This window comes from Nematostella vectensis, chromosome 4 (genome assembly GCF_932526225.1).
Source record: "Nematostella vectensis chromosome 4, jaNemVect1.1, whole genome shotgun sequence".
NCBI classification, from domain to species: domain Eukaryota; kingdom Metazoa; phylum Cnidaria; class Anthozoa; order Actiniaria; family Edwardsiidae; genus Nematostella; species Nematostella vectensis.
Genome location: NC_064037.1, coordinates 4,434,415 through 4,460,101, shown reverse-complemented (window position 1 = coordinate 4,460,101; position 25,687 = coordinate 4,434,415). Strand labels below are relative to the sequence as shown.

The window sequence follows — 25,687 nt, the reverse complement described above, 5'->3', positions numbered from 1 at the left end:
CCCTCAATGGAAGGGGGATTGTAATTTCCTGGAACTACACATTCGATTAATATTATTATTCGCTTAAAGCGAGGGCCATGTGTTTGTACGAGTTCTGTTTGATATTTAGTTTAGCTGATTGGGAAGAATTGTGAAAAGCCTCTGTTTGCAGGGTCTCTGTCCACAGAGTAAAAAAAATTCTGTTAGAAGGACAAAATAGAGGATGGTTCTCTTCTATTACCCTTTTGTGTTTCTCGTTGCTCAAGCATTCACGAGTTAAAAATAATTTTGGGTTGTCTGTGGTGGGAAAAAATAACCTTTTGGTCTTCCTGTGCTTTGGCGTCCGAGCCCGCTATCAAGTCTCTAACAACAAAACTAACGGCTCTAAAAATATCGCTGAACTGTTCTCATAACAATTTTATTTAATGTTTTAGTTTTTAAATTGTATATCGAAATAGAGCCATGGCTGGTATTTAACGTGGCTGCAAGTTTTTACTCTATGGACCGTTAGATCGCCGCAATTCTTAGCAAGTTTGGAAGCTTTCTCGGGGAAAGGCTATAAACGCGCCAAAATGATGTGAAATAACTGGAAGCAGCAGTTTTTAAGTAGAAAGAAGAGCAACAGCAATATCAACAATATGGACACAGGTAAGAAACATTGATTCTCACAATTAGTAGTTGGCTATGAGTAAGATTTTGTTAGACCTGTGCTTATGTGAGCTAAACGATCGCCTGTCACCATATGCCAAGTTCTGAAAATGTAAAGGTCAAAATAAGGAGTCCTATCGTAGTTAAAATTTTAATCGATAGGACTAAGTATAAACTATATACTGTTAAGTATATGATTGACAAATTTTTACTTGAAATTCAAGCTGTTGTTTCAATTATACCAATAATGATCTTACAGTAATGAAGAATTAGATTGATAGATTACCTTTTTGTGAGTTAGGCTCTGCCAAGAAAAAGAAGCACAGGAGAGCTACGTCAAATCTGGAGACACAGGTACTTGCCCTTTGAGAGGCCAGTTTCTTTTAATTTTCCTGAGAATGAAAGAGGCATAGCCAGGGGGGTGGCCCAAGGTGCCCCCCTTCTAGCAGCCAAAAATACAGTACAAATGTATGAGACATTATCTAAAATATGGGAGAAAATGCCTTGAAAGGGCCTTTTGGGCCCCCTCCTTTTAAAAATCCTGGCTATGCCACTGAATGACAGCATAAACAGTATAGGGCATTATAGCTAATATCAATAAAAAAGATATTAAATTTAGCCCCTTCTAAAATTGTCTTTTAGAATGGAGATATGGCAGGTTCAAGAGACCATTGTAAGTCATACCTCATTTTTGTATCTTCATGATATTCATGTGTGAATTATGATTTTGCTTGCATTGGTCATGTATACTACACAATTTTTACTAGATAGAAGCACACACACAGTCAGGAAACACAGTCAGGAAAATTTCAACATGCCTTTTGCTCACTGCCCCACAAAGCCAAAAACTGATAGTTCAAGAAGTAAAAATTTCTCCTCAGTTGCTCATGAGATGCTATGTAGCTTGTTCAATCAGTGTCTGGGCACTTTGAGTTTTTTGCCTCACGAGTCAATAAGCAAAGTGCATGCATGAAATTTTCCTTTTCTGTGCGCACCAGTTTTTAGTACGAATGAAAGAAGCCTGTCAACTCTCCAGCATAATATTTTGAACCCCTTCTCCCGTGTTGATCACCTGATCTCCGCCTTTTTAGCAATTTTTAAAACTTCTGAAAAATTATTCTATAAAAAATCGACATTTTGCCTATTTTTTATTAAATAATTAATACGATAATTCCCTTACATAGGGCAATTTATCACCTTGTGAGATCTATGAGTGGATTTGAGCACGAGAGGTTTCTGTACAGCAAACGCTGACAAGGGTCTTCCCGACCCTCCCTTAAAAAAGGAGATTTTCGGGGGTTGACAGGTATAAAAAGGGGATCTAGACCTTGAGTGTTGGCGGTAGCTACAGTATAAGAAGCAAAAAGTAGATAAGGCTTCTGTCATAAGAGTGTTAATTACTAAAGGCAAATAAGGCAAAGGTGTACCAAGACAGAGAATGTATCTCCACAGTGATGGATGATCATGAGAGTCCCAAAGTCATTAAGGCGCGGGAGCGCACCAAGGCGCGGTTTGAGTCCTTCTTGCAGGATGCTGTTGCGGAGGACAGGTACTTCACTAGAAGATATAACAAATTTAATTTAGAGTTGTGATTGATGAGTACCAAATGTTCCTTGTAGCGCTCAAAGTGCAAAAAAGAAAAAGAAGAAAAAGAGGGCACACACTACGGACTCTGTGGTAAGCACTGTTTTTAAAGGTGCCTTTCAATCCAACCTTAAATACAGTAGATGACCTTTGTGTGAATTGACTTTTTTTGCAGCTTGAGACCCTTAGATCTGGAAGTCCCATTGCTAAGGCAACTTCCCACTCAGAGGAGGACCTGCTGCAAAAGAATCTTTATAATGGAGGTAAACTGTAAAATGTTAGAAATCCAAGTGCAAGTTAACTGACCCATAGTGGGCACTGACACAAGAGAGCCGAACATTTTGTAACCTGTAGCATCTATATAGTGGCAGCCACAGGGCACTGGCTTACACACCTTTGATTATCTATGTGTGTCATGTTGCTTCTTGTTCAGAATAGCATTTTATGCTTTCAGTGAATACTTTTGCCAAATTTTCTTTGCATAGCCCTATCTATATTTTATTGTCTCCAGATAAAAACTCCTCTAATGCAAAACAAAGCAAGGAAAGTTACCAACAGTTTATAACTGAAAGTAGAGATGTACCAGAAACTGAGGATGTTACTCCAAAAAAGACAAGGCACAGAAGACAGACATCACAATCTGAGTAAGATAACAAATTTAAAAGGCTAATAAGTGAAGTCTTATCTTAAGCATCAAGCAATTAGATGAAATGATGAAAAAAAAAAGAACTTTAACATGCAATTTGTTTCTTTGTTAGAACAATTGACACACCTGAGGACTCAACTAAAAAGAAGAGAAGAAAGAAACCCAAAACACCTACAAGAGCATCTGCTGCAGCAGAAGAGAGTGGCAAGGAGAATGAGGCATTTGTTGCGGATGACACCCCAGATGGCCCACAGGTACACTGTTGCTGCACAGGCTTATGTATATAAAATGACCCTTTTCCTTCCTCCAACTTTAATAATTTTGTCAGGATTACCCTGATTTGACTTAGATTTTTTATGAGAAATCCCTTCAGAGGTATTCTTCAATAATTCTTTTTAAATTCTGTTTAGCATTTAGAGTATGATTTACATACTCTAAAGTTAGGTAAAGTTTATTAAAAGTATTGACAATGTGATATTAAAAGAACATAACTTATCAATGTTATTTAGCTTGTAATCGCACATGAAATTGATTGATTGTTAGCAACAGTGTAGAATAGAATTGTACAATTCTCTTGGGCTAAAGAATCATTTTTATGAAAGCCTGATGTGACACAAAAGCCCAAGAGTCCAAACAGAAGAGGCGAGCGTGTAAGAAGAAGGCTCCAAGGTATGCAAGAGAAGAAGCTCCGCTTAAAAAAAAATTTAGCTGTAACAGTAAATTCCCGATGCTGCTTGAGCATAGACCTTGCATACAGGGGTGTACAGTGATGACTAAAACTAAAACTATTCGACTAAAACTATTGCAACATTTTCGGCAGCAAAACCATGGCGACCGCATCCAAGATTTTTTCGCAAATGGCGGTGTTGACCACGGTTACGTTATATTCATAAAACCGCTTTCTTGAAATTGTAATTCCCACGAGAAGAAAGTTTAGAGTTATACAGTATGCTCAACTAGAAGCGATCAAAACTTCACCCGTAAATCTCGTCATATAATTAATCAAAAAGTGTGAAGCTACTGAGCTTCTACTCCACCCATGTTATCCGAAAATTAACCAATACACAAAATATATGTTTATTTACAGAAACTGAAATACTTAACTTGCTTGCTGAGCTAGTTGTCCGATTATTCCCCTCATTCAGATCAACAAACAATTTATCCTTCCAGAAAGAATATGTAGAAACTTTCACGGAGAACCTTTGAGATTAGCAATTGCTTGCATGTCAATGAGAAAGTCGTTCTAATTTAAACTATGTTTTCCATAAGTAAGACTAAGTGAATATAAATTATAGACATTATAGAGCAATGTCGTATCGTGTGTACTTCTCATAATTGGTGTACATCCTAACTGCGGTAAACCCGGGGTTTTGTACCGCTGTTGAAAAACAATGGCTAATTACCACACTATTTTGCTGAGGTTAGAGCGTCTGATCGCAGAGGTATGACCAGGTTTTTTTACAGAGGTTACCACAGTAAAATGTTTCAATAGTTTTAGTCATCACTGTACATAAGCCTATATCAGAGACCAACCCCAAATGCTGCTCTGGCTCAAATCTTGACATCTTGAATAATCAAGTCATTAAAAGAATTTAAATCTAAATATCCTTATTTCATTCTCAAATTCTTTGAATTATGATAGTTCAGAGGCCAATTTTTTTTTAGTATCTCGTCCCCTCCCCAAAAATTATGGATTATTGCTACTTTTCTGAAGTGCCAATGAATTTACTTTTTACTAACTACAGCTCCATCAGGTAGGAAGCTGAGAGGTAGCATAACCCATCCTTCTGAACATCTAAACAAAAAAATACACACACATTAAGGTTTTCATTTTACATGCAGATGGCAATGAGGAAGACTCTACAACAAGGAAGAGACCTGATGACGGACTCATCTTTTCTGTGACCATCCACCGTGCTGACAGACTCAAACCTGACCTAAGTATTCTTCACCCGCTGGTCAGAGTACACATGGTGGACATGGACACTGGAAAATATATCAAGAAATCAGAAAAGTTAGCATATGTATATATATTTTTACTTTTGTGTGTGCTTTCCTTTTCATTGATGTATTCCATGAATAAATTATTGACTGTGTAATCTCTTACGAAATTGTCATACTTTTATTCTCCGCATTTCTTTCATACCAGACTTGCTCCTGTTTTGTGGATTTGATACATTTTTTGCTCATAAACTGTTTTCCAGAGATCGTAATGTCACTTCCTTCTATGAGTCTGAGAGCAATGTGGACTATATTCTTCCTGTGATGACACAGCCATTTGACTTCAAGAAGAATAAGTATGTTTAGTTTTATTGTGACAGCACTTATGATCAGGGTTCTGTAACGAGTGACGAAACACTGTAGGGTCACGAGTGAGGAAACACATTCACATGTCAAGGATAATAGAAATGGGTTCCAGTTTCAAATTTTTATTGAACTTGTCTTGTGGTGTACTCGACCAAGCACATGGTAATTACTGCTTGACAAAACATAACAAAAATAAACACTTTTCAGCTGCTCAAAAATTTGAGGCTTGACTATTTTGAAAATGTGTTCACTTGCAAGCAAATATTTGCCATTTTTAATGTTGAATTGAAAAACCACACTTCCCAAAAAAAAATGCCAATGTTTCATGTTTTATCTATCTGCCCTTGGTGTCACAAAAGAATAGCACAATTCAGCTATTTAAGCAAGTTGCTTATACAAATCACATTGTTTATGGGCTACCCAAATTGTGTCATCATGTATTCAACCCTCTGTTTTTGTTTCTTTCTCGAGGTGTCTTGTACCTTACTGGGAGGAAGTTTTACTCTTCAATGAACAGTTTTCATATTTCCTTGGCAAACAGGAATCTGACCCTAAAGTTGTCATCCTTTTTGAGGTAAAATGGAAGTTTTCCAGGGACCACAGCTCATGAATTTTACTATGCAATTGCGACCATGGTTTGGTCACTAAGTTTGAGCCATAGTAGGGGGTGGGGCACTGGGGGCCTCCTCAATATTTTCAAAAATTATAAGGAAATGACCAGTAGGGGCGTGGCTGTGCTCCCCCAATACTTTCTTCATGTTTCTGTATTGTGCCCCCCCCCAATCTTACATTGCCTGCTAACGGCTCTGGCTTTCCTTGTATAAATCAAGATGTACATTATAAGCCAGCATCTCAAGTAAATCATCTTTGGCATCTCATATTTTTTGTTTTTGATACAGATTGTTGACTTCCTGAGTGTGGCAGCAGCCAAGCGCCAGAGCAGATCAGAGACTGACAAAGGCTGGTACCATGTTGCCTGGGCTTTTCTCAAGGTAAAATACAGTCAATTGATGTAAGGTTGTTGCAAACTTGCTGTGCAATAAGCCTACATGCAACTATGTGTAGAAATCACTGGGGTGTTAACCCGTCTTGGATTTTGAGACATATGTGTGTATGCTTTCCAATGGTTCCAATGTTTCTGTGTTTTTATCAAGTTTGGAACTTATCATATTCTTTTCTCCCATCCACAAAATTCTGGCAGAAATGGTTTCCAATAGTCTTTACTTGCATCTAGTTTTGAGCTTTTATTTACTACTTTTTAGACACATATAGTATGCTAATGGGAATAATATTTTCTAAAATCGAGATTGTACACAAAGATTTTTTTGTTTATCTCTTATCCTTGATGTGCGCTGCTCTTTTGAAGAATTAAAATATTAAACATTTTGATAATTTTACATTTCATGGAAATTGTGACCTTTCTTTCTTCATGTATGTAGGTGTTGGGTGCAAATGGGTCAATTAACACAGACAAAAAAGTCAGACTGCAGCTGTTCTACCCAGGAAGAGCAACATTTCGTGCTAGAGATCCTAATGTTTTAGAGGTAAGCTAGCAGAAACATGCCTAATTTATTTAGAATTTCCTCCATTCAGAGTGGAAGGCCAGGTGTTTACAAAATAAAGTTGAGACCTTTAAATCTATTAGACCTATTATATTATTTAGAGAATGACACTACTAAGCAGTTTTCTAGTGCTTCTCAAGATTGATAAATTTACTGCAAAATAGAAGTAACCATAGAAAACGTTGTTATACAGTCTAGATTAGTATGATTAGACATTGGGAAGGGAAAATCTTAGCCAAAGGAAGGCCATTCCACCTCTTTGCCGGCCTTTTTAGTAGTAAGACCTAGCAATTTTTTGTTCCAATTGCAAATTAAAAAGTCATGACTTAAATATTTTCAAGATCCTGTTTATTTTCATGTGACCACCATGTGAATTGTTTGTTCAGGTCTACCATTGGTGGAAACTAGCGAGAAGAGTTCCCTACCCATCCACACTCTATGTCACACTGAAAGGGATTATCCCTCCTAAAGAGGTGGACCCAGGTTTGCGGTCAATGTACGCTATACAGCAGGTCAGTGTGCGCCCAGATTTTTGGAAAATGATAAACCCATTATTTATTTAGCCTGTTGACATTATAGAAACTTTACTCTAAAATGTTGCATTTTATTTGAATCAATCTATGAGGATGATGGGCTAATAAGTGCTCCAAATCAAGATAAAGAGTGCCATAATTATGTTTGTATAATACTATGTTTGACTTGTTTTGTCTACTTACTATTTGCTGATGGAAATGATGATAATGAACCACTAATGGTCTTATGAGTGAAAGCTACAGTATGCGCTATCCTCGATAAACAATAAACACAATAGGGGATGCTGCATTGCTTTGAGTACTTTTGCTTGTTCTTCCCCCCCCCCTGATATTTAGGAACAGGGTAGAGTTTCATTCAACGAGTTGGCAACTGATGCAGAGAGAAGAGCGCATGGCAAGAGGTACCATATAATCTACTTTTTAATATCACGTTTGATGCATTCGGCTGCATTCCATTTGACGATCAGATCAGACAATGCAGATCAGCCACACCTTTTTATTGTTTACATTTGAAACAATAACTACTTTTGCAAGGAAATTGTCCTTACTTGAAGTCCATAGATTGAGTAACAAAACTCAATTAAAAAGTACCCCAGTCGCTAGATAGCAAGTGTAAATGGATACTTTGTGTGACTTGGTATTATGCAGGAATGAGGATGTGATAAGCTTATTTAACCCAATTGTTGGAGAAACATTACAAGTCTCTGAGGCTGCAATTTTTTTATTCTTTTCTTGCAATCATTTATTCAAGGGGCAAAGTAAAAAATGTCAATAGTCCCTGAATATATTATTTCTTTGTCCTTTTTCAGAGACAAGAAAGAGTCAACTGAGCCAACAAATTGGACCCGCCTCCCAGGACAGGTGAAAGCATTTTATCTTCTGAACTGCTGATGTTTTATGTAAGATAGGCATAATTACTCCAAGCATAGGAACAGATGTCATGTAAAGCATTCAACACCTTATTCAAGGCCAAGGGTTCATTCCTTATATCTTCCCCTGCTACATCTAACTACATACTTCTCTCTCTATAGCATTCCTTTGTCAGGATTTCATGTACTTACTGTCCGTACTTGATTTTAAGTAAGTTGACCTCAATACTTTTCTAGGTCAACCGCATCCCCAATAAGCAGTTCCTCTCACTACGGTCTGGACAAAGAGGCTGTTTCGTAGTCAAGTTTTCGAACAATGGAAGGTAATTATCTGATACCTTTGGTATGGTTTGCTCAAAGCAGATGTTCCAAATTGTTTTTTTAGAAATAAGATTTGTAATTCTCGCCTGGTGAATGGCAAATTCTAATAAAATTGGAATTAATAGCCATGGGGAATTTTGTTTTTTTGATAACTTTTTACAGTGGTTGTATTTCGTCTCCTTAGGTATTTGGCTTGCGCATGTGCAGACATGGACTCATTCCCTGTCATCGTATATGAGGTACAATTGCTGATAATAATAGCAAAAGTTGCTGCTATAGCCAACTCTCGCTTTTAGTAGGGGCAACCTCAAAACCATGACTTAGTGTGTACTTCAAAGAACTAAATGTTCATTGTCAGTTGCAGACATGCGGTGTTTTGATTTTGCAGTCAAATTTGTTGGACTTGATAGACCTGTTATACCAAAAACTCTTTGACAGACTCTTTGACTTTGACAGAGTTGTCTTTTACCACCAACAGCACCAGTAAGAATCTTAACTTCAAGTCAGGATAATAAGGACTTTCACCCCTGCTGAAATTGGCTTGATTCCCAGTCGATATATGCACAGTATCTTTCTGATATCAAGATAAAACCACCCAACAGAGCAAATCCCTAGTGTTTGCAGTATAAGTTTTGAGTGTTGTCCAAACAGCCTTAAATAAATATTGATGGGCTTAGTGAATTATTATATGTTCCAGATCCCATCAGGCGACTGTAGCGGTGAATTACCTGGACATTTTAGTATCATCTATGACTTGTGCTGGTCACAAGATGACCAGGAGCTTATGTCGGCCTCCTCCGATGGAACTGTTAGGTAGGTGCATTGGTCCGATGGGACTGTAACGTGGCTTTCTCTGTCCATTCGGATCAGAATTTTGTTTTAAAAGCAAAGAACATGAGCTGCCTACTTTGAGTACTGTGAAATTTCCACCTTATTTGACAAGGAAATTAAACCAGGGGCACTGTCTCTTTAATGAGACATACTTGGCCGTTAGCAAGAAAGTCTGTTTCAAAACTGCTTTGGCCCGATTCATGCGTCACGCCCCAGTTGTGCCTCATTCACAACTTTAAATCAGCCTTTGCCTTCAAGTAAGGCAGGTTTCCACCATTTGTGCTTCAAATGATCATCTAAAACGTTCAATGTTCCTGTATTTGCAGGATCTGGGACACAAAGGGAATGATGACTACCAGTTTAAAGATCCTTCCTCATCCATGCTTTGTGTATGCCGCCAGGTATCACCCAGTCGCCACGCAGATCGTGGTGACCGGGGGATATGATAGACTCCTAAGGGTCTGGACCAAGGATAGTGAAGGGCCCAATGGACAGGTGTGCTTTGTACTTGTAGAAGTCACCTAAACCATAGTTCATATTAAAGCCGCATTGTCACCAATTTACTTCCGGAGCGCCTACTAGAATCGGCGCTATTAAACAGACCATCCGCTCTAAATTATCAGTCACATCCTCCTCCAATAGACTCACTGCCGTTAAAAATAATCGGAGATTGTTACGTAATCGACCGAAAGTAAACTGGTGACAATGCGCCTTTAACTATTTCTAAACGGATGAAGAAGACGAAGTTAATAAAGGTTTACTCCTCTTTTTTGATATACGTCTTTTATATACTATTTTAGTTGCTGAGAGAACTGGGTGGTCATAGTGGATTTGTGAACAGCATTTGTTTTGACTCCCAAGGTACCGTAAAAGCCAAATGATAATGTCATGAATTGTGTAGTTCCAGAAAATATCCATACCCCCCCCCCCCCCCTTGATGGGATTGGAAATTCCGGGGGTGGTGGTATGCCCAGGAATTCCCACGGGGGAGGGAGGGGGGGGGGGTAAAATGCACTTTTTCCTTAGCAGTTACTGTATTTATTTTTTTCCAGGGCGTTTGAAATTCCAGTGGGGTGGGTGTTCATACCTCCGACCCCCTTAACAGGGGGGTATGGATATTTTCTGGAACTACACATAAGACAAGAACTTTATATAGTCAAAGTTTAGTTATTTGTCTCGCTCGGTCTGACTTCGGAGAAACTTTCCAAATAATTTGTTTATACAAAATTTTCTATTATTATTATCATTATCGTTGTTATTGTTTTATTTATTTTTTTATACCCGTAACCTGTATTTTTTTTTTTTTTTACAAACACCCCTTCAGTAACCCCATAGTCAGATTAGTATAATTATTTATCTGATTCCGTTTTAGGAACGACCATGTTTTCAGCGGATAGTTCCGGCTGTATCATAATCTGGCAGACGTACCTTGATCCTGCGACAATCACCGGGCGCAAGAAAAAGACTGCCGCAGGTAGAGGTAATTATATTATATGAGCACTTATAAGCGAATTTGGAGGTAGACTGCTAGCCTGTTTAACAGAGTATTTGCGCTGACTTTTCGAGCGTTAGCCCTTTCGTCGGAGCAAAAGACGAAGGGCTATCGCAAGAAACGCCATCAGCGCAACTACTATGTTTCACAGATAGTCACAACATGCTTTTTCAACCTTGTGTTGAGCTTGTATAGCGTGTATACTCTTAAGTGAAAAAAATCAATGTTTCAACGTTTTGGGGATTGTGTAGTGCGCTAAAAGGCGTGAGAAAGGGAGGGGCGGGGAGGGCTTTTCTCCTTCCCTCTCTTTTTTGCGGGATATAGGAATCCCGAAACACCTAAAACAGTAATTTCCGAATTGCCCACTAGAGAGCCGGCTAGAAGTTTGAAAGAGAGTAAGCAGTTTCACTTATTGCACATTAGCTTTTTTGTTGTTGTTGCCGCCTCGGACTTGCTCGTCTCTATAAGTGCGACGAAATTCGCGAGACAGATACATTCCAATGTCCATTTCTGTCTGTCTCAAAAGTCCTTTGTCTTTCGCCGTTTGACAGCGGTCTATGTCGATTCTCCTGATGAAAGGAAACCGTAATGTATCGTTTTAACAAAAACTGCAAGTTGCCTTGTAAGGTAGTGTTGGTGTTACACAGGACAGCTTGCAAAGACAACTTTTCGCGCAACGCCATGTCGCGAAAAGTTGTACCGGGAACAACTTTTTGCGCAGTTTTTTGCTTGGCAACGTGTTGCGAGTTTTTCATTGAATTAAACAACTCGCAACACTAGATATCGAATATTCAGAAAGCTGTCCCGTGCAACATAAACGCCATCAACTTTTCGCGCATCGCTTTCGACATACTCTGGGCAATGGTTTTCTCCTGTTTCATCTCACCGTGGGATTTCGCAATTCCGGCTGTTATTGTGGTACTAATAATTGCTTTCCTGTAGGCTCTGTCTATAGCTGGGTCTCCCTGAAAGATCTCCGCGAAGATGAGTTGAAGGTAAATAATTAACAAATGGTACGACTAGAAAAACTGAAGTGAAACTAGGTGGTTGTAAGAAGAAAAATAAATCAACACAAGTTTGAAATGGTAGGTTTACGCCTCTTTGAATGTAGAGTAGTTTCGCTGATGTTTTGAGCGTTAGCCCTTTGTCGGAGCCATTTCTACGGCGAGCCCCGTACAATAGCGCCTCTCCGCTCGGTTAACAACTAGACAAAGTAAATGTTGTCATACTGTTTCACAACACCTCTGAACATAAGGTCAAAACGGCGCAAGAATTGCTTGGTTTGTATCTTGCTGGCGAAGGACGTGTGGGGCATTGATGTTTGTTGACCCGACCCTTCTTGCTCGACAATGCATCCTCAGGGACCCAGGGCGTCGCGGAGATCGGGCACACGGAGCGCGCGAGAAAGAAAATGTTTCTTTCTTTCTGGCGCGCTCCATGTGTGCCCGATCTCCGCGACGCCCTGGGTCCCCGAGGATGTTGACAATGTTGTCATATTTTGTTTTAAATATTACAGACCTTCTTCATTTTTAAAATCTCGTAACTTCCCCTGCATCATTTTTTATCGCAAAAAAAATATATATTGAGCCATTTTTCTTAATAGAGGATTGACTGTATTTCACAGGAAATCAAACGAGACTAGTTCGTTATACTCTCTAACCTATTTGCATAGGTTTTTTTGAATAAAAATTTACGGCAACTCAGGCCATTCGTGAAATCAACTATGACGCCACCTATCTCTGGAATTATGTGATTCAAGGTATTGCATAAATTGATACTGTGACGTTTTTGCAGGGAAACGTGATCAACTCCATATTGCTTCATCCTGGTGAACGCAAGCTACTGGTCCACACACGGAACAGCGCCCTCTACATGCTTGACTTACGCAGGTAAGGGTAAAGATATACACAGGGTTACCCCTCTACCAAGCAATAGCGTGTCCGCTTTTAGGAGGTCGCGGTGGCCTTTAGGAGATCCCTTGATGATCATGGAGCTTGTAAAGACGCCTTTTCATTCAGTAAACAGTACATGATGGCCACCAGAAAAAGAAGAGTGACAGAGAGGGGGGAGGGGTATACAGTGATTCAGGATTCTCAATTCCGACCTTGAAGTTTGGAGTTTTTGAAAATTTCCGAGCACTGCATCGCTTATAAGTCATTCAGTTTTTTGCTTCTCTTATGCAGCGCATAAGAGGAAACTCAGGGAATGTCCTAGCTTGAACAAAGGATATACGCCGTAATTGCGATGCTTGTTTAGTCCAAAGTGTGGCGCTTATTTAAGCAAACAAGTGTCGTTTCTAAGAACATGTTTCTTTCTGTAGCTATACCATAATGCAGCGGTACCTTGGCGCATCAAACTTCAAGGAGCACATTCATAGTGCGATGAGCGCGTGCGGCTCTTTCGTCTTCTCCGGGTCAGAGGATGGGCTCGCTTACGTATGGAACACGGATACAGGTGACTACATCTTGCTTGTAATGTCTTGCCTGCAAAATCCTGCGACTGCATCTTCCTTGCAATGTGTTGCCTGCATTTCCATGAGATAGAATACGGCAGCAAGGACAACCTTGTTACAGGCTACAGTTTGCTTCTTTTTATTTTACCTTTTTTTTATTGTTGTGTGTACGGTTTGTGCTAGTTTTGCCCAAGGTTGATCTTAGGATTTTTTTTTTTTTGAAGCAAAGAGTTTGAATCAATACAACCTTGGGTGGTTTGCTTGTATCATAGGTGATATCGTGTCTATCTACACAAGCCTCGCGTACGAACACGCCGTGTCAGACGTGGACTTCCACCCTCTCGATCACCTTATCGTATTCTGCTCATTCGGCAACAGCCAACCCGTGCTCGTCTACAAATACAACGTCAAAGGTAAGTGCTGCTGTGATTGGTTGTTTTTGGTGTGATGTCGAAGGTAAGTGCTGCTGTGATTGGTTGTCTAAGGTGTGACGTAATGAACAAATAGTATAACTAGAAAAGCATAGAAAAGCTAAGACGCTTAGCGCCGCCTAGCGTGACGAATCTATAACGGTGCGAGGAAGACTAGGCTATGACAAGCTGTAGAATAACTAAGTTGATGTAAAAAAATCTGGCCAGCCAAAGCCTCGCTTTAACGCTCGAATTAGACAATCCCCCCGTATCAAAATTATGTGAACATCAATACCACAAACGTCGTGTCGGATCAATGACAAAGAGAAAAAAAAAATGCATTTGTTGAATGTAAATTAGACATATCTTCTAATATCTTTTTTTTTTTTTTCAAAATAACACAAATAAAAGAAACAGGCTGAATCGGTCAAAACCAAAATGAATCGGACATGTTTTTAAGTCCCTCACTTTTGTTTTCGGTGACGTTCTCACTCGTCATAAAACTCCTCTGATTTTTTTTTCTGTTTAGCATATGAATATGTTAAACATGGAATTTCATTGTTCTTTTATTAGTTGCACTAATTATACCGCCATTGTATTTGTAAGAACTAAACAACGGGACGGCTACACAACAACCTTGTGCTCGCGCAAGCGTTATCTCTTTTGCTTGCGTCACTAGTGAATACTACGCTTTACTCGTTTCTATGTTTAAAAAAATACGCAGAAAAATTGTACAAAACAGTAAAAATAGAAAAATAATCCTAATAATTTAAATCTCGTTCAGTCAGGCACAAAAAAGTGTCAATACGTCAATAATGCTGTTCGTCGAAAGTGCGCGAAACTGAGAAAATCAGTGGTTTTCTGATGACATCTTTCAACTTATGGTCCTCAACCTGATTCTTGGGACCAAGACGTGATTTATGTTCTAGCAAAATTATCATAATAAAAGCAAAAGCAATTTTAATAAAACCATGGGCAATCGGGTACTTAGCTTATGACTTAGTCGGCGCTCGTATGAACAATAGCAATATAAGTGCAAAAGAGAACAAAGCTATTGAATATTCATCGGTTTAACTCTGTTATTGATTACATATGTAAATGCGGTTCAACACCGCCAACTTCAAAAGAGTGCACATCGCAACGAAAACTCCAAAGCACGAAGATCTGTGTTACTAAAAAAATCCTCAGCTGACGTTTTCGTTTTAAAATGCCAGCTATAAGATCGCAAAGTATTATTTACGGTACGAAGTTGCAACCGAGTTTCGAGCGCGAGTTTCGAGTTGCGCTGTTGGATCGCACGACATTCTCTATTACATTTGAGGAAAGTTGGGTGAAAGCGCGGGTCTTGTTCGATTGTGTTTGCAAAGTACTGGAGCTCCAAAGCAAAGACTACTTCGGACTACAGTTCACAGGAAAAGATCACGATTGGGTTGACCTAAAAGACGAGCTTTCGGCACGCAAGGGACGCTCTCTTAATCTCAAATTCGGCGTGAGATTTTACCCTCGGAATGTGCGGAACCTCGAATATGCTGCTTGCGAACTTTTGTGTTTGCACATCAAACAACATATAACCAAAGACTGCTTTATCGGGCTTGTCTCCGTGAAACAGCACGCTATATTTGATGGTTTCTTCGCTCAATTCTGGCTTGGAGACTATGACACAACGACCAGCAAAGAAGGCTTTTTGGCGTCACAGCTTGGACAGTTTTTCGCGCCAGTGAAAAGATCCGGTCCAGAGTTCATTCAGTACGAAAGACTTGCAACTGAGTTTTACAGACAAAACTCCAGCACCAAGAAGGGCGAAGTCGTACTCAAGTTTCTAGAAACTGCCATAGAGCTGCCCTTGTATGGCTTATCATTACACGTAGGCGCTAGAGACTCCAGAAAAATCCCAGTTCTATTGGGTTTTGGTTGTAACGGCGTGTTTGTTTACGAACTGAATAACCACGGGCACGTGACAAATTTACTGTTCGAGTTTACATGGTGTGAAATCCCGGTAGTTCGTAATGAGAAAAAGAAGCTACGCCTGGTGTTCTACAGCAAGCAATTGGATGACAGCAGGGTTTTTACGTTTCGGTTTGTCGTGAAGGACGGCAAAAAATTAGCGAAGCGTGCTGCAAAGGATGCCGCTGAGATAAGGCAGTTCTACCACGATAAGTAGAAAAGGCAATTTGATCAAAGAATATTCGAGAACAGAGTATCAGCTGAAAGCGTTGTACCAAAAGCTTTAGAAGTAATTTTTAAATACAAACTGTCATCCTTAAGGAATGTGAAATAGTATTAACCTTCGTAATGTAAGGGCGATTTTCGGTTAAAAGGAAGTGATTCAGAGAAGACGCTTACACATTTTTAAGAAAATGTAGTTAATCAGTATTCTTTGCATACACATTCAACTGTCAGTTGATTAAAAATTTTATGGTGCATAAGGATAATTGCTAATTACACGTATTATCAAATAAGGTCACACTTCAAAAAGCCGGTGGAAAGTGTGTATCGCAATCCGCGCTATATAAAAAATGACGAATAAATGACTTATATTTTTATACAAAGTTGTGTTTGCTGGTGTTCTTAATATTCTGACAACTCTCGGCGAGGATTTTTAACAGCTAAATCGCCGTCTGCTTTCCGTCATTCAAAATAATTGAAGCGTTTTCAATGGCCAGCAATAAAATGGATTCTAATTAGGACTCCACTCCCGAGGCGCTGACCAATTAAAAACACCAAATGTTTGTTTCAATGACCGAAGCCAGAAAACAGACATCTTTGGAATGTATATGGCTGATGCTCGGAACTTTACTACACGTCATTTTTATGCAAAGCAGACACATCAGGAAGATCAAGGAACAGTGAACATATCATCAAAGCGAATGCTCTATTGTGACGTCAAACATTCGTCTAGCACTAGACATATCACGAAAAACAACAGAAAAAGCATGGTACAAAAGCCAATAATCTGTTGTGACATCAAACACCCGTCAGTCACTTTCGTCGGAGCCTTTCGGTGAGTCATGTCATTTTGTGACTATTAATTACGTCATTGCCATCAATCGTTCTCGGATGTCGGACAGCCCTTTCCTAGTCTCCCTATTAGGATTTTTTAAGTCAATAGTACTCGCTTCCCTTAGTTATCAACTAGAGTCGAAGCTTTTTAACCTTACTACTGAATCTCGGAATCAAATGTGGGGTTATGTATCCAAAGCACAAATGCTCATATCTACCGCAAAAAAGGTTTAACAAAAGCGACGCTGATGAGAACAATAGTGATATAAGTGCAGAATAGAACAAAGCCATTAAAAATTCATAGCGGTATCTCTGTTAGTTGATTACACCAATGAGGTATTACACAGTGCGGAAGCGGTGAAACATCCCTTAACTAACGAAGGGTGCGCATCGCAACTGAAACTCTAATGCACGAAGATCTGTGTTACTAAAAAAAAATCCTCAGCTGACGTTTTCGTTTTAAAATGCCAGCTATAAGATCGCAAAGTATTATTTACGGTACGAAGTTGCAACCGAGTTGCGAGCGCGAGTTTCGAGTTGCGCTGTTGGATCGCACGACATTCTCTATTACATTTGAGGAAAGTTGGGTGAAAGCGCAGGTCTTGTTCGACAGTGTTTGCAAAGTACTGGAGCTCCAAAGCAAAGACTACTTCGGACTACAGTTCACAGGAAAAGATCACGATTGGGTTGACCTAAAAGACGAGCTTTCGGCACGCAAGGGACGCCCTCTTAATCTCAAATTCGGCGTGAGATTTTACCCTCGGAATGTGCGAAACCTCGAATATGCTGCTTGCGAATTTTTGTGTTTGCACATCAAACACCTTATAACCAAAAGACTGCTTTATCGGGCTTGTCTCCGTGAAACAGCACGCTATATTTGATGGTTTCTTCGCTCAATTCTGGCTTGGAGACTATGACACAACGACCAGCAAAGACGGATACTTGGCGTCACAGCTCGGAGAGTTTTTCGCGCCAGTGAAAAGATCCGGTCCAGAGTTCATTCAGTACGAAAGATTGGCAACTGAGTTTTACAGACAAAACTCCAACACAAGCAAGGGCGAAATCGTACACAAGTTTCTAGAATCTGCTATAGAGCTGCCCTTGTATGGCTTATCATTACACGTAGGCGCTAGAGACTCCAGAAAAATCCCAGTTCTATTGGGTTTTGGTTGTAACGGCGTGTTTGTGTACGAACTGAATAACCACGGGCACGTAACAAAGCTACAACTCGTTTTTACTTGGCGGGAAATTTCGGCGGTCCGCAATGAGAAAAAGAAGCTACGTCTTGCCCTTTATAGCAAGCAACTAAACAGTAGCAAACTCTACGCTTTTCGGTTCGTCGCGAAGGACGGTAAAAAAGCAGCGGAGAGAGCGTCAAAGGATGCCACGACGATAAAGGAATTCTACAGTAACAAGTTAAAGCTAGAGGAACTCAAATAATCAAGCAGAAATGCCAACCATTTTTAGATCTTCTATCTAGCAAATATTTGGAAAGAAAAGATATATGGACAATTAAACGTTATTTCAAATAGTAAATAATAATTATGTTTATTATGTATTTTGGGGCTATTTCTACTTTTCGGTCAAAGAGCTATTCGTTAAATAAACATAATCACTGAGAAGTTTACATAACAAATGTAGCTCATTTAGGATTCTTTGTCATCCAGAAAGTGTGGTCAGGAGTGCAGGCAGGAGTTAACGAGCCGTGAGCTTAGAGTGATTTCAGTTAATCCGTGAAACGGTTAGTGGCATACTACACTTTTACATATAGTAATACTAGTTAAATATTTTGTTCTCTATTGTTTTGTTTTGCGTATCTCGCACGGTGAACAACAACTCAGCAACTAACAGTTAGTGTTTCACAGATTAATTGAAACCAATCTAATGAGCCACTCTATAAGGATAAAAAGGTAGTTCATAACTTTGTAAAATGTTAAGGGTAGCAGACATAAAAATGCATCAATCAAAATAGTTTATTGCATCAATCAGATAAACAGCCTGTCTTGCGCTAGCGTGGCTTTTATGACAGCTTGGTAATAAAAGCCAATAAGGATGCGAGAAGTACTGTCTTATTAACAAGAATTTCACTAGTCAATTAGCGAAAGGAGATGCTTTGTGGATACAAGGGTACAATTGAAGTTCGTTACAATCTAAACTGTAATTATCGCGGTTTGGTATATACTTGGCGGGAACTACATAAGAACGCGTGCTCTGATTGGTTCGCTATCACGGAATAATGTACGCTTCGCGTCTAGGGGACTATCCACCGCTATTCACTTCGCTTTCGGTGAATAATTGTAATTATATCTAACACAATACAACGAACGTCGAAAATAGGGGGCTTGAGCAACGACATCGAGGGCAGAGTACAATTGGATTAAAATTCGATAGCAGCAAGGAAATGCGTTTTGTCTGATGCGATGGACTATTTGCAAGATAAAAACAACCTTAATATAGAAAATTTTAGCCTTAGGTTTGATCTAGTTTTCTTAGCATTCGCCAAAATGTGACAGTTCGCCGGTAAAACGCCGCCATTTCAAAACAAAAAGGCTGGTTTAACCGCGCAGTACTGGAACTAGTTTTCCAGCACTGATATCAAACATTGTGTTCGACATACAGCTGCGAAAGAAGACGCCAAGCGCCTAATGGAACCTGGGGCCACCCCAGTCAAGGAGACAGCCCTTGAAACCAGCCTGGCCACCCCGATGGTTGAGTCGCTAAGGACCATGGGTGATGTCACCCATGACGTCATGCGAATGCAGCGGGTGAAAAGCAAACTTGACTCCGTTCTGGTAAGTTCGGTAAGAGACAGATAAAGAATTTTCCGAGAATCTCTCCTAAGCGTGAGGAAGTTGCACGCAACGCGCAATTCCAGATAGAGAGAGAAGACACAATTTCTCACAATGGCTATAGGTTCCTTGTATTACGGACTGATTTTTAAAACACAAATAACGTGAGGCCGAAGTGCACATAACCAGATTTTGGCTTTTTAAGATAATTTTCCTTGATCATCTTAGCTCTATGTATGAGCTCAGGGACGAAAAGCTCAAATTTCAAAGACATTTTATAAAAAGTCGCATCAATTAAAAAAAAAGTCGCACTTGATATTTTGATTGCTATAAGTTACTTAGTACTCAGAAAAATTTTCCGCCTTATTCGATGTGAAATGGGCTTATTTGAATCGTCATGTCATGTTTTTCCGTCATGTCCTAAGCCTAGACATTGGATATCGCGAGTCATATAATTCATCCCAAAGTGATTTTCGTTGAGACTATTTAAAAGCTGTAAACGTGGTCTTCGCCAGAGGTGATTCTTCTGAAAATTTTACTTATTTCTCATTGTATTTGAAAAAAAGCAGTAAAATGAGTTCTTGTTTTTAGAGTGAATGGTTTGCGATTTTGCGGTTCCAAAAATGTTTCACCAGTTAAGCTTTTACCCTGACACATTAAGAATTTTGATAAAATTTTGTCTTTATACGCTAATCTCGTTACATATGAAACCTGTGCTATTGGCAGTAGCGTCGCAGCTTTCGTATTTCGTTAAATACTATGATTACAGATCAGATCCGTTTCTATACATTTCTATATATACTTTTCGGTTATAAAGGTCTCTAGTTCAATTAGTCTCCTTTGCAATCATCTGCGTTTTTGTCATTCACAAAAGCGCTTCAATTCTCGTGGTGGTAAAGGCGGACGACTGCAAAGGGTACATGGTAGTACAAGCATGTTTTTCGGTCTTGTGTTAGCCAGGGATTCCAATAGTAGATAAGTAATATTAAATCTCCTCCCAGGAGACTCCTGGCACTGCCCGACTCATGGACACTGGCATGCTGCGTACACCAGGCAACGCCTCATTCCAGACACCAGGCATCAACACCATGTACCAACAACAGATACAGCGAACTCCAGAAACTCCACTTTTCCAGACACCACCAAAACAGCCCCTCCAAGCACACACTGGGCGTGTCACATTCCAGAGCCCGGACTTTGCAATGCGGTCAGCTCGACAGGGCCTTGCCACGAATGCTAGCTTATCAACTTGGGGCTCTGACTTTTCTTCTACGTACATGACAAGTTATCAACCCACCCCTTCACCGGGACAGGTAAGAGGGTTTATCGAGGGATCGTTTATCGAGGGTAAAGGCCACCTACCGTGGCCTTAACCCTCGATAAACGATCACGAAGTGCCACCATGACTCAAGATCTTTCATGTTCTATACGATCGCAGCCGTGTGTTTTTATGCGTGAGAGCAATGGAGTGGGGTGCCTAGTTTAAATGCAATCATTCCAAAACCTTCTACTTCAAAGCATAAAAAGTCTCGCCTTACGGACACTCCGCTGTATAGAACCCCTTGTTTTTATGGAGGGAAATAAAAATAATCAACAGAAATTGAATGCAAAGAATTTATTGAAAATTATTAAGTCTGTTATTAAGGACACTGCGTTCCCAGGGTGCCCGAGCAAGAGTTAATTCCTTCACTGCTGTGCATCCTATGAATATTTGTTCATCCAAATGACCCGAACTCCAAGGCTGATCATAGTCAAACCCTTCGGATCCTTTTTATTTACTCTTTTATTTACTCATTCATTCACACTTGTCTGTACAGCTTCCAGCCACTGGATTCCCGAGCACGCCTCATGCCCAGCAGCATTTTGGTGCATCTGGGAGGTTCACGCCTGGTAAGTCTGCAAGTATTTGTAGGGTTGTAGTACTATTGTAACAACAAAAACTCGTACGTCCTTTAATAACGAATCGATTTGAGAGTCCGTTTTCACGATGTTACGTGCACATCCAAAATGCCACAGACTGGCGGGCCAAAGCTGATCCAAAACGCAGACGAAGGGGAATTTGACTCCAAATTTCTCGAAAGAAGTACTCTGACAGCATTTTCTATAGCTTCGTCTAAAAGTCCACTTCGTACGCCATTTAAGATAAGCGAGGGTCCGCCAGTCTGTGACATTTTGAATGCGCGCGCAACATCGTGAAACGGTCTGTTCATACAAAAGACAGTTGGATGTTTCGGAAAGGTGACTGACTGGCTTTTTGTTGGCCCTTTCTTTTCAGGATATGCAAGACAGGGTTCTCTCACGATGAGTATGGCGGCACCGGCGGCCGAGACACCAGGTCCACTGGTGAGACGAGTGTAGACTCTCCGGGACATAGCGTACTCTGGTGATCGTAACAGTGATGCTATTATAATCATTTCGTGACTGCTTCGTGACAACTTCGCGTCGTGGTCATCTCGTGACTTTGTCGTGACCCTACGTCTTAAGACCAGTTTGAATGTGTCGTATAGTGACAATTTGGTGATTGCTCGTCTAACCGTGCCGTGACCTTGCAGTGATTTTCTTTGGCGTTGCTGTGGCTGGTTTTAACTATGTTGTGATTGTGTTGTGACTGTGTCGTAGCCGTTTCGGGATTGTCTCGTGACCATGTCGTTACCTTGTCGAGATCGTTTCGCAACCGTAACGAGAACGTCTCGTAATCGTATCGTGACCATTTATTGTCTTGCTTAAATCGTGTTTGATTTGTATCACAACCCTAGCCTGATCTTGTTTTTTCGTGTCTGTGAACACGAATCGTGATCATTTCGTGACCTATCGTGGCTTTTTCGTTATCATGTTGTATTGATTCGCGCCAGCCTCGTGACCTAAGTGTGGAAAAGTCGGGAATGAGTTGTGGCCATGCATTCGTTATAAAGAGCGATTCGTAGGTATCATGAAGCGTGATCGACGTTACATGATCGATTTAATATTTTTTCAACTGCTTTGTGACGCAACTGAAATAATAACTAAAATCACTTAAACAAGAGATCCAAAGAAAGGATAGTTTGACACGGTATTCTCACGTTTCTCTAAAGCGCATGTCACAGCTGAATCAGAAGCCGACGTTTAGTTTCAACGCGGGCGCCTTCAAGTCCAAACAGGCAGCCCAACCCAAGAAACAGGTGAGTCAGCCGTGTTCATTCGCTACAAGTATCTCTCTCCATGTTGGCTAGAGGCCAGAGGCCCTTTTTGAAATCGATAGAGAGAAGAAATGGACCAGAGTGCGCACTTAGTTTCGGCCAGGTCGTTGTCGTATTCGTCCTCAAATGTATCACGTGTTTTTACCATTTGTGGGTAATGTCCCAAAAAAAAGCTATGATTGTCCATTTCTCCTTAACGGGGTACTGACTTGTTTACTAGGTACTTGTGATGTACCCGTACAAGGCTAATCGCTAACCTCATCACGTGTTTACCAAGTGTTTATGATTTATCCATACCAACCTATGTTTGCTCCATTTCTTGCTAACTCCACGTGGTTATCACGTGCTCGCCAGGTGCTCGTCATGTACCCCTACGAGGCAAATCGCGCGGACGAGCTAACCATCACGCCAGGTGACGTTATCACGGTGCTTTACCAAGACAATGAGAACTGGTGGATGGGTGAGCTGGCGGACGGCAGACAGGGCTACTTCCCTTCAAACTACATCATGGAGAAAGGTATAGTCCCGGATTCGGACGTCAGTATCATAAGGTCTCATAAGCACAGGGGCACTTAGCAAATAAACCCTTGTGGCGGCTGGGATATCGTCGGATAATGTCCAAGGATGATAAATTGTTCGCAAAATAAACAGTCGCCAAGAAGTGAAGCTTTGGCTGGACGGTATCACCTGATATTTGTCTTGTGAAAAATGTACACTAGCTATTAACCAATCAGCCCGCATGAAAATACATCGCTGGGATTTAATTCCCTTTAAAAAACTTCATTGACAAAGGTACTGTCCCGAATAGGGACATCTATATATTTGGAGGCGTCGTAAAAACTGTTCCTATTTCCCTTATGCAACCTCATTGACAGACTCACATATAAGTGACAAGAACTTGCATATAAAAGTATTGGGACCTAAACATTTTGTCCCTTACATTTCAATAAGGCTACACTCGAGAGTCTGTGTCGACCCGCAGTGGTTCATGGGTTATGTACAATCTGAGAGACTTACCTACCAGTTTTATCTCTCCCTGGCCAATCCCCTTGCGAGGGACAAAGGATGCATTATGAATTTTTTTTTTTCATCTTCCAACAGAAGAGTTAGATTCCGAGGCGGACCTAAAAGAAACTCAGCTACCCCCTGCAGTGCCTACTAACACCAGCAAACACAAAAAGAAGGATAAGGTAAAGTTAATCAGGGACTCCCAAGCAGAGCCCCCGAACTTGCTTGTAATAAGTCTCTTGTAAATAAGGAAAGTGGGTATGGAAGACCTTAGTTGACTGAGATAGCTTAACCAATAGCGGGCTAAAAGATCATGTTGCCTTTCTGGGTGGCAAATTCAAAACAAAATAATCAAACCAAAAATCAGAAATAGGTGCGCCCGTCACACCAGAGAACGACGGAAAAATTTCATCTTTAAATGAAACTAAACCCTTTCTGAAAAAAAAAAAGAATTCTGGATTTTTTCGTAAGCGCTGATTAAGTTGCTTTTTGTTGCTGTTATTTTGCCGCTAAAAGCCTGCGCGCGCTAGTTGCCACCCAAACAGTCACGTGATCTTTTAGCGCAAGTCCCCTTTTGAGATGACTGTGTATAGTTCTTGTTTTCTTACAAAAATTTTGTAGAACAAAATGCAGGCACTTGTATGCTATCGAATTCTCTTCTGATTTCCCCTTTTTAAAGGACTTGTTTAGTCTTCGATCACGTGTTCCGTTGTTTAGCCTCGTGCTAGTGGTTCGAAGGACAACCCACGGAGCACAACCAGTGTTTACACCTATTTCAAATAAGGTTGCATTTGAGAATCCATGTGTCGTTACCCGCGGTGATTCATGGGTAGCAAATAAACGGCTGAATCCTTGTATGTGAAAGCCATGAGAATGTTCATAAGAACATAAACAAGAATTCTACAGCTTTTGAAACCTGTATTTGTATTTTATTTACGCATATTAGCTTATTTACTTAATGCCCATAAACCACCGCGGGTTACGATACACTGATTCTCCGGGTGCAGCCTTTTTTTAAATAGGTGTATGTAAAAACCCTTATTAAGGGTGATGACCAATGATCAGGTTCCCCCTGATCATGTGTTCCATGAGTGCCAAACATGGTCCTGCATTGTTCTTTTCAGATGACTGCGGTGACAAGTAAGACAGGTGAACTGCGGATCTTGTCAGGGCCGGAGGATAGTAGCGATGCCGAGATGGCAGCCACTCAAAGGCGAGTTGAAAAGCAACAACAGAGATATGTGCCGCAGGGAAGGGTGAAAGAGTTTCGTTTTCAATATATGAGATCACGTCCGGCTTCAACGTCATTTTCCAAAAAGAAGGGTTGGGGGGAGGGGGGGGGGGGGTACAAAGTCCCTAATGTAGAAAGCCAGCTTTTTACACATGTAAAACAACTAGTAAGTCTGACCTGGGATTAAACCCCGCTCCACTGGCTTGGAAGCGAAGTTATCACTGCGTTATTGCGGCTCTCAACAAGGTTACAACTATTTATTCCTAGAATAAGTGATAAATCGCATTTTAAACCCGTCCAAGGAAGTGCGAACTGATCAATACTAAGGAAGAAAAAAGAATAAACCCCCACCACCCGGAATTTTCGCCTTGGAAATTTCCCAAAATAAAGTGTTTGTATAAAATGCAATTATATAGATCAAATAAGATAAATCCCTAGGGTAACTTGAAATGGACAATGTCTTTCGAGTTTGTTGTTGTTGTTTCTTCTTTTAGAATTACGTGTTGAGGAATTTGTCTTTTTTTGCAGGGCCCGTCAACGAAGACGACATAAAAAGAACGAAGAAGTCGACACCCCCACGAAGAAGTCGACACCCCCCACGAAGAAGTCGGCACCCCCCACGAAGAAGTCGGCACCCCCCTTGAAGACAACGTCGCTATCAAGGGCTGAGAGGTGACGTCGACATAATGTCTACCCGGCATGCTTTGCTAAAGGAAGGTCAGATAAATGAACGGTCTGACATGATTTGTTTTATGACGAGTTCAATAGTCTAATATATTTTACTTTGTGTTATGTAAATTGTTTTAAACCGACGAAAATATATAATTAATAAACATGAAATGGTTTGGA

The 25,687-nt window shown here is 40.3% G+C and overlaps 1 protein-coding gene across 4 annotated transcripts; it reads left to right on the top strand.

The window, feature by feature from the left end:
• The first annotated feature begins 302 nt into the window (after positions 1-302).
• LOC5513062 (jouberin) lies at positions 303-25,687 on the top strand. 4 transcript variants are annotated; one of them, XM_048726573.1, is made up of 36 exons: positions 303-627; positions 929-981; positions 1,270-1,300; positions 2,080-2,176; positions 2,247-2,304; positions 2,387-2,474; positions 2,723-2,855; positions 2,970-3,111; positions 3,460-3,526; positions 4,697-4,871; positions 5,062-5,154; positions 5,636-5,738; positions 6,064-6,156; positions 6,604-6,708; positions 7,113-7,238; positions 7,596-7,660; positions 8,069-8,120; positions 8,366-8,451; positions 8,634-8,688; positions 9,147-9,262; positions 9,607-9,775; positions 10,081-10,141; positions 10,653-10,760; positions 11,715-11,767; positions 12,567-12,661; positions 13,093-13,226; positions 13,497-13,637; positions 19,254-19,426; positions 20,425-20,736; positions 21,241-21,313; positions 21,699-21,766; positions 22,495-22,581; positions 22,954-23,116; positions 23,701-23,789; positions 24,732-24,820; positions 25,367-25,687. In XM_048726573.1, exons 1-36 carry the CDS (start codon positions 618-620, stop codon positions 25,512-25,514), a joined length of 3,711 nt encoding a protein of 1,236 aa, XP_048582530.1. In that variant the 5' UTR covers positions 303-617; the 3' UTR covers positions 25,515-25,687. The 4 variants fall into 4 exon arrangements, with proteins under 4 accessions (XP_048582530.1, XP_032238498.2, XP_032238499.2 ...); XM_032382608.2 differs by having other exon boundaries at positions 315-627; positions 4,700-4,871; XM_032382609.2 differs by having other exon boundaries at positions 315-627; positions 10,653-10,754.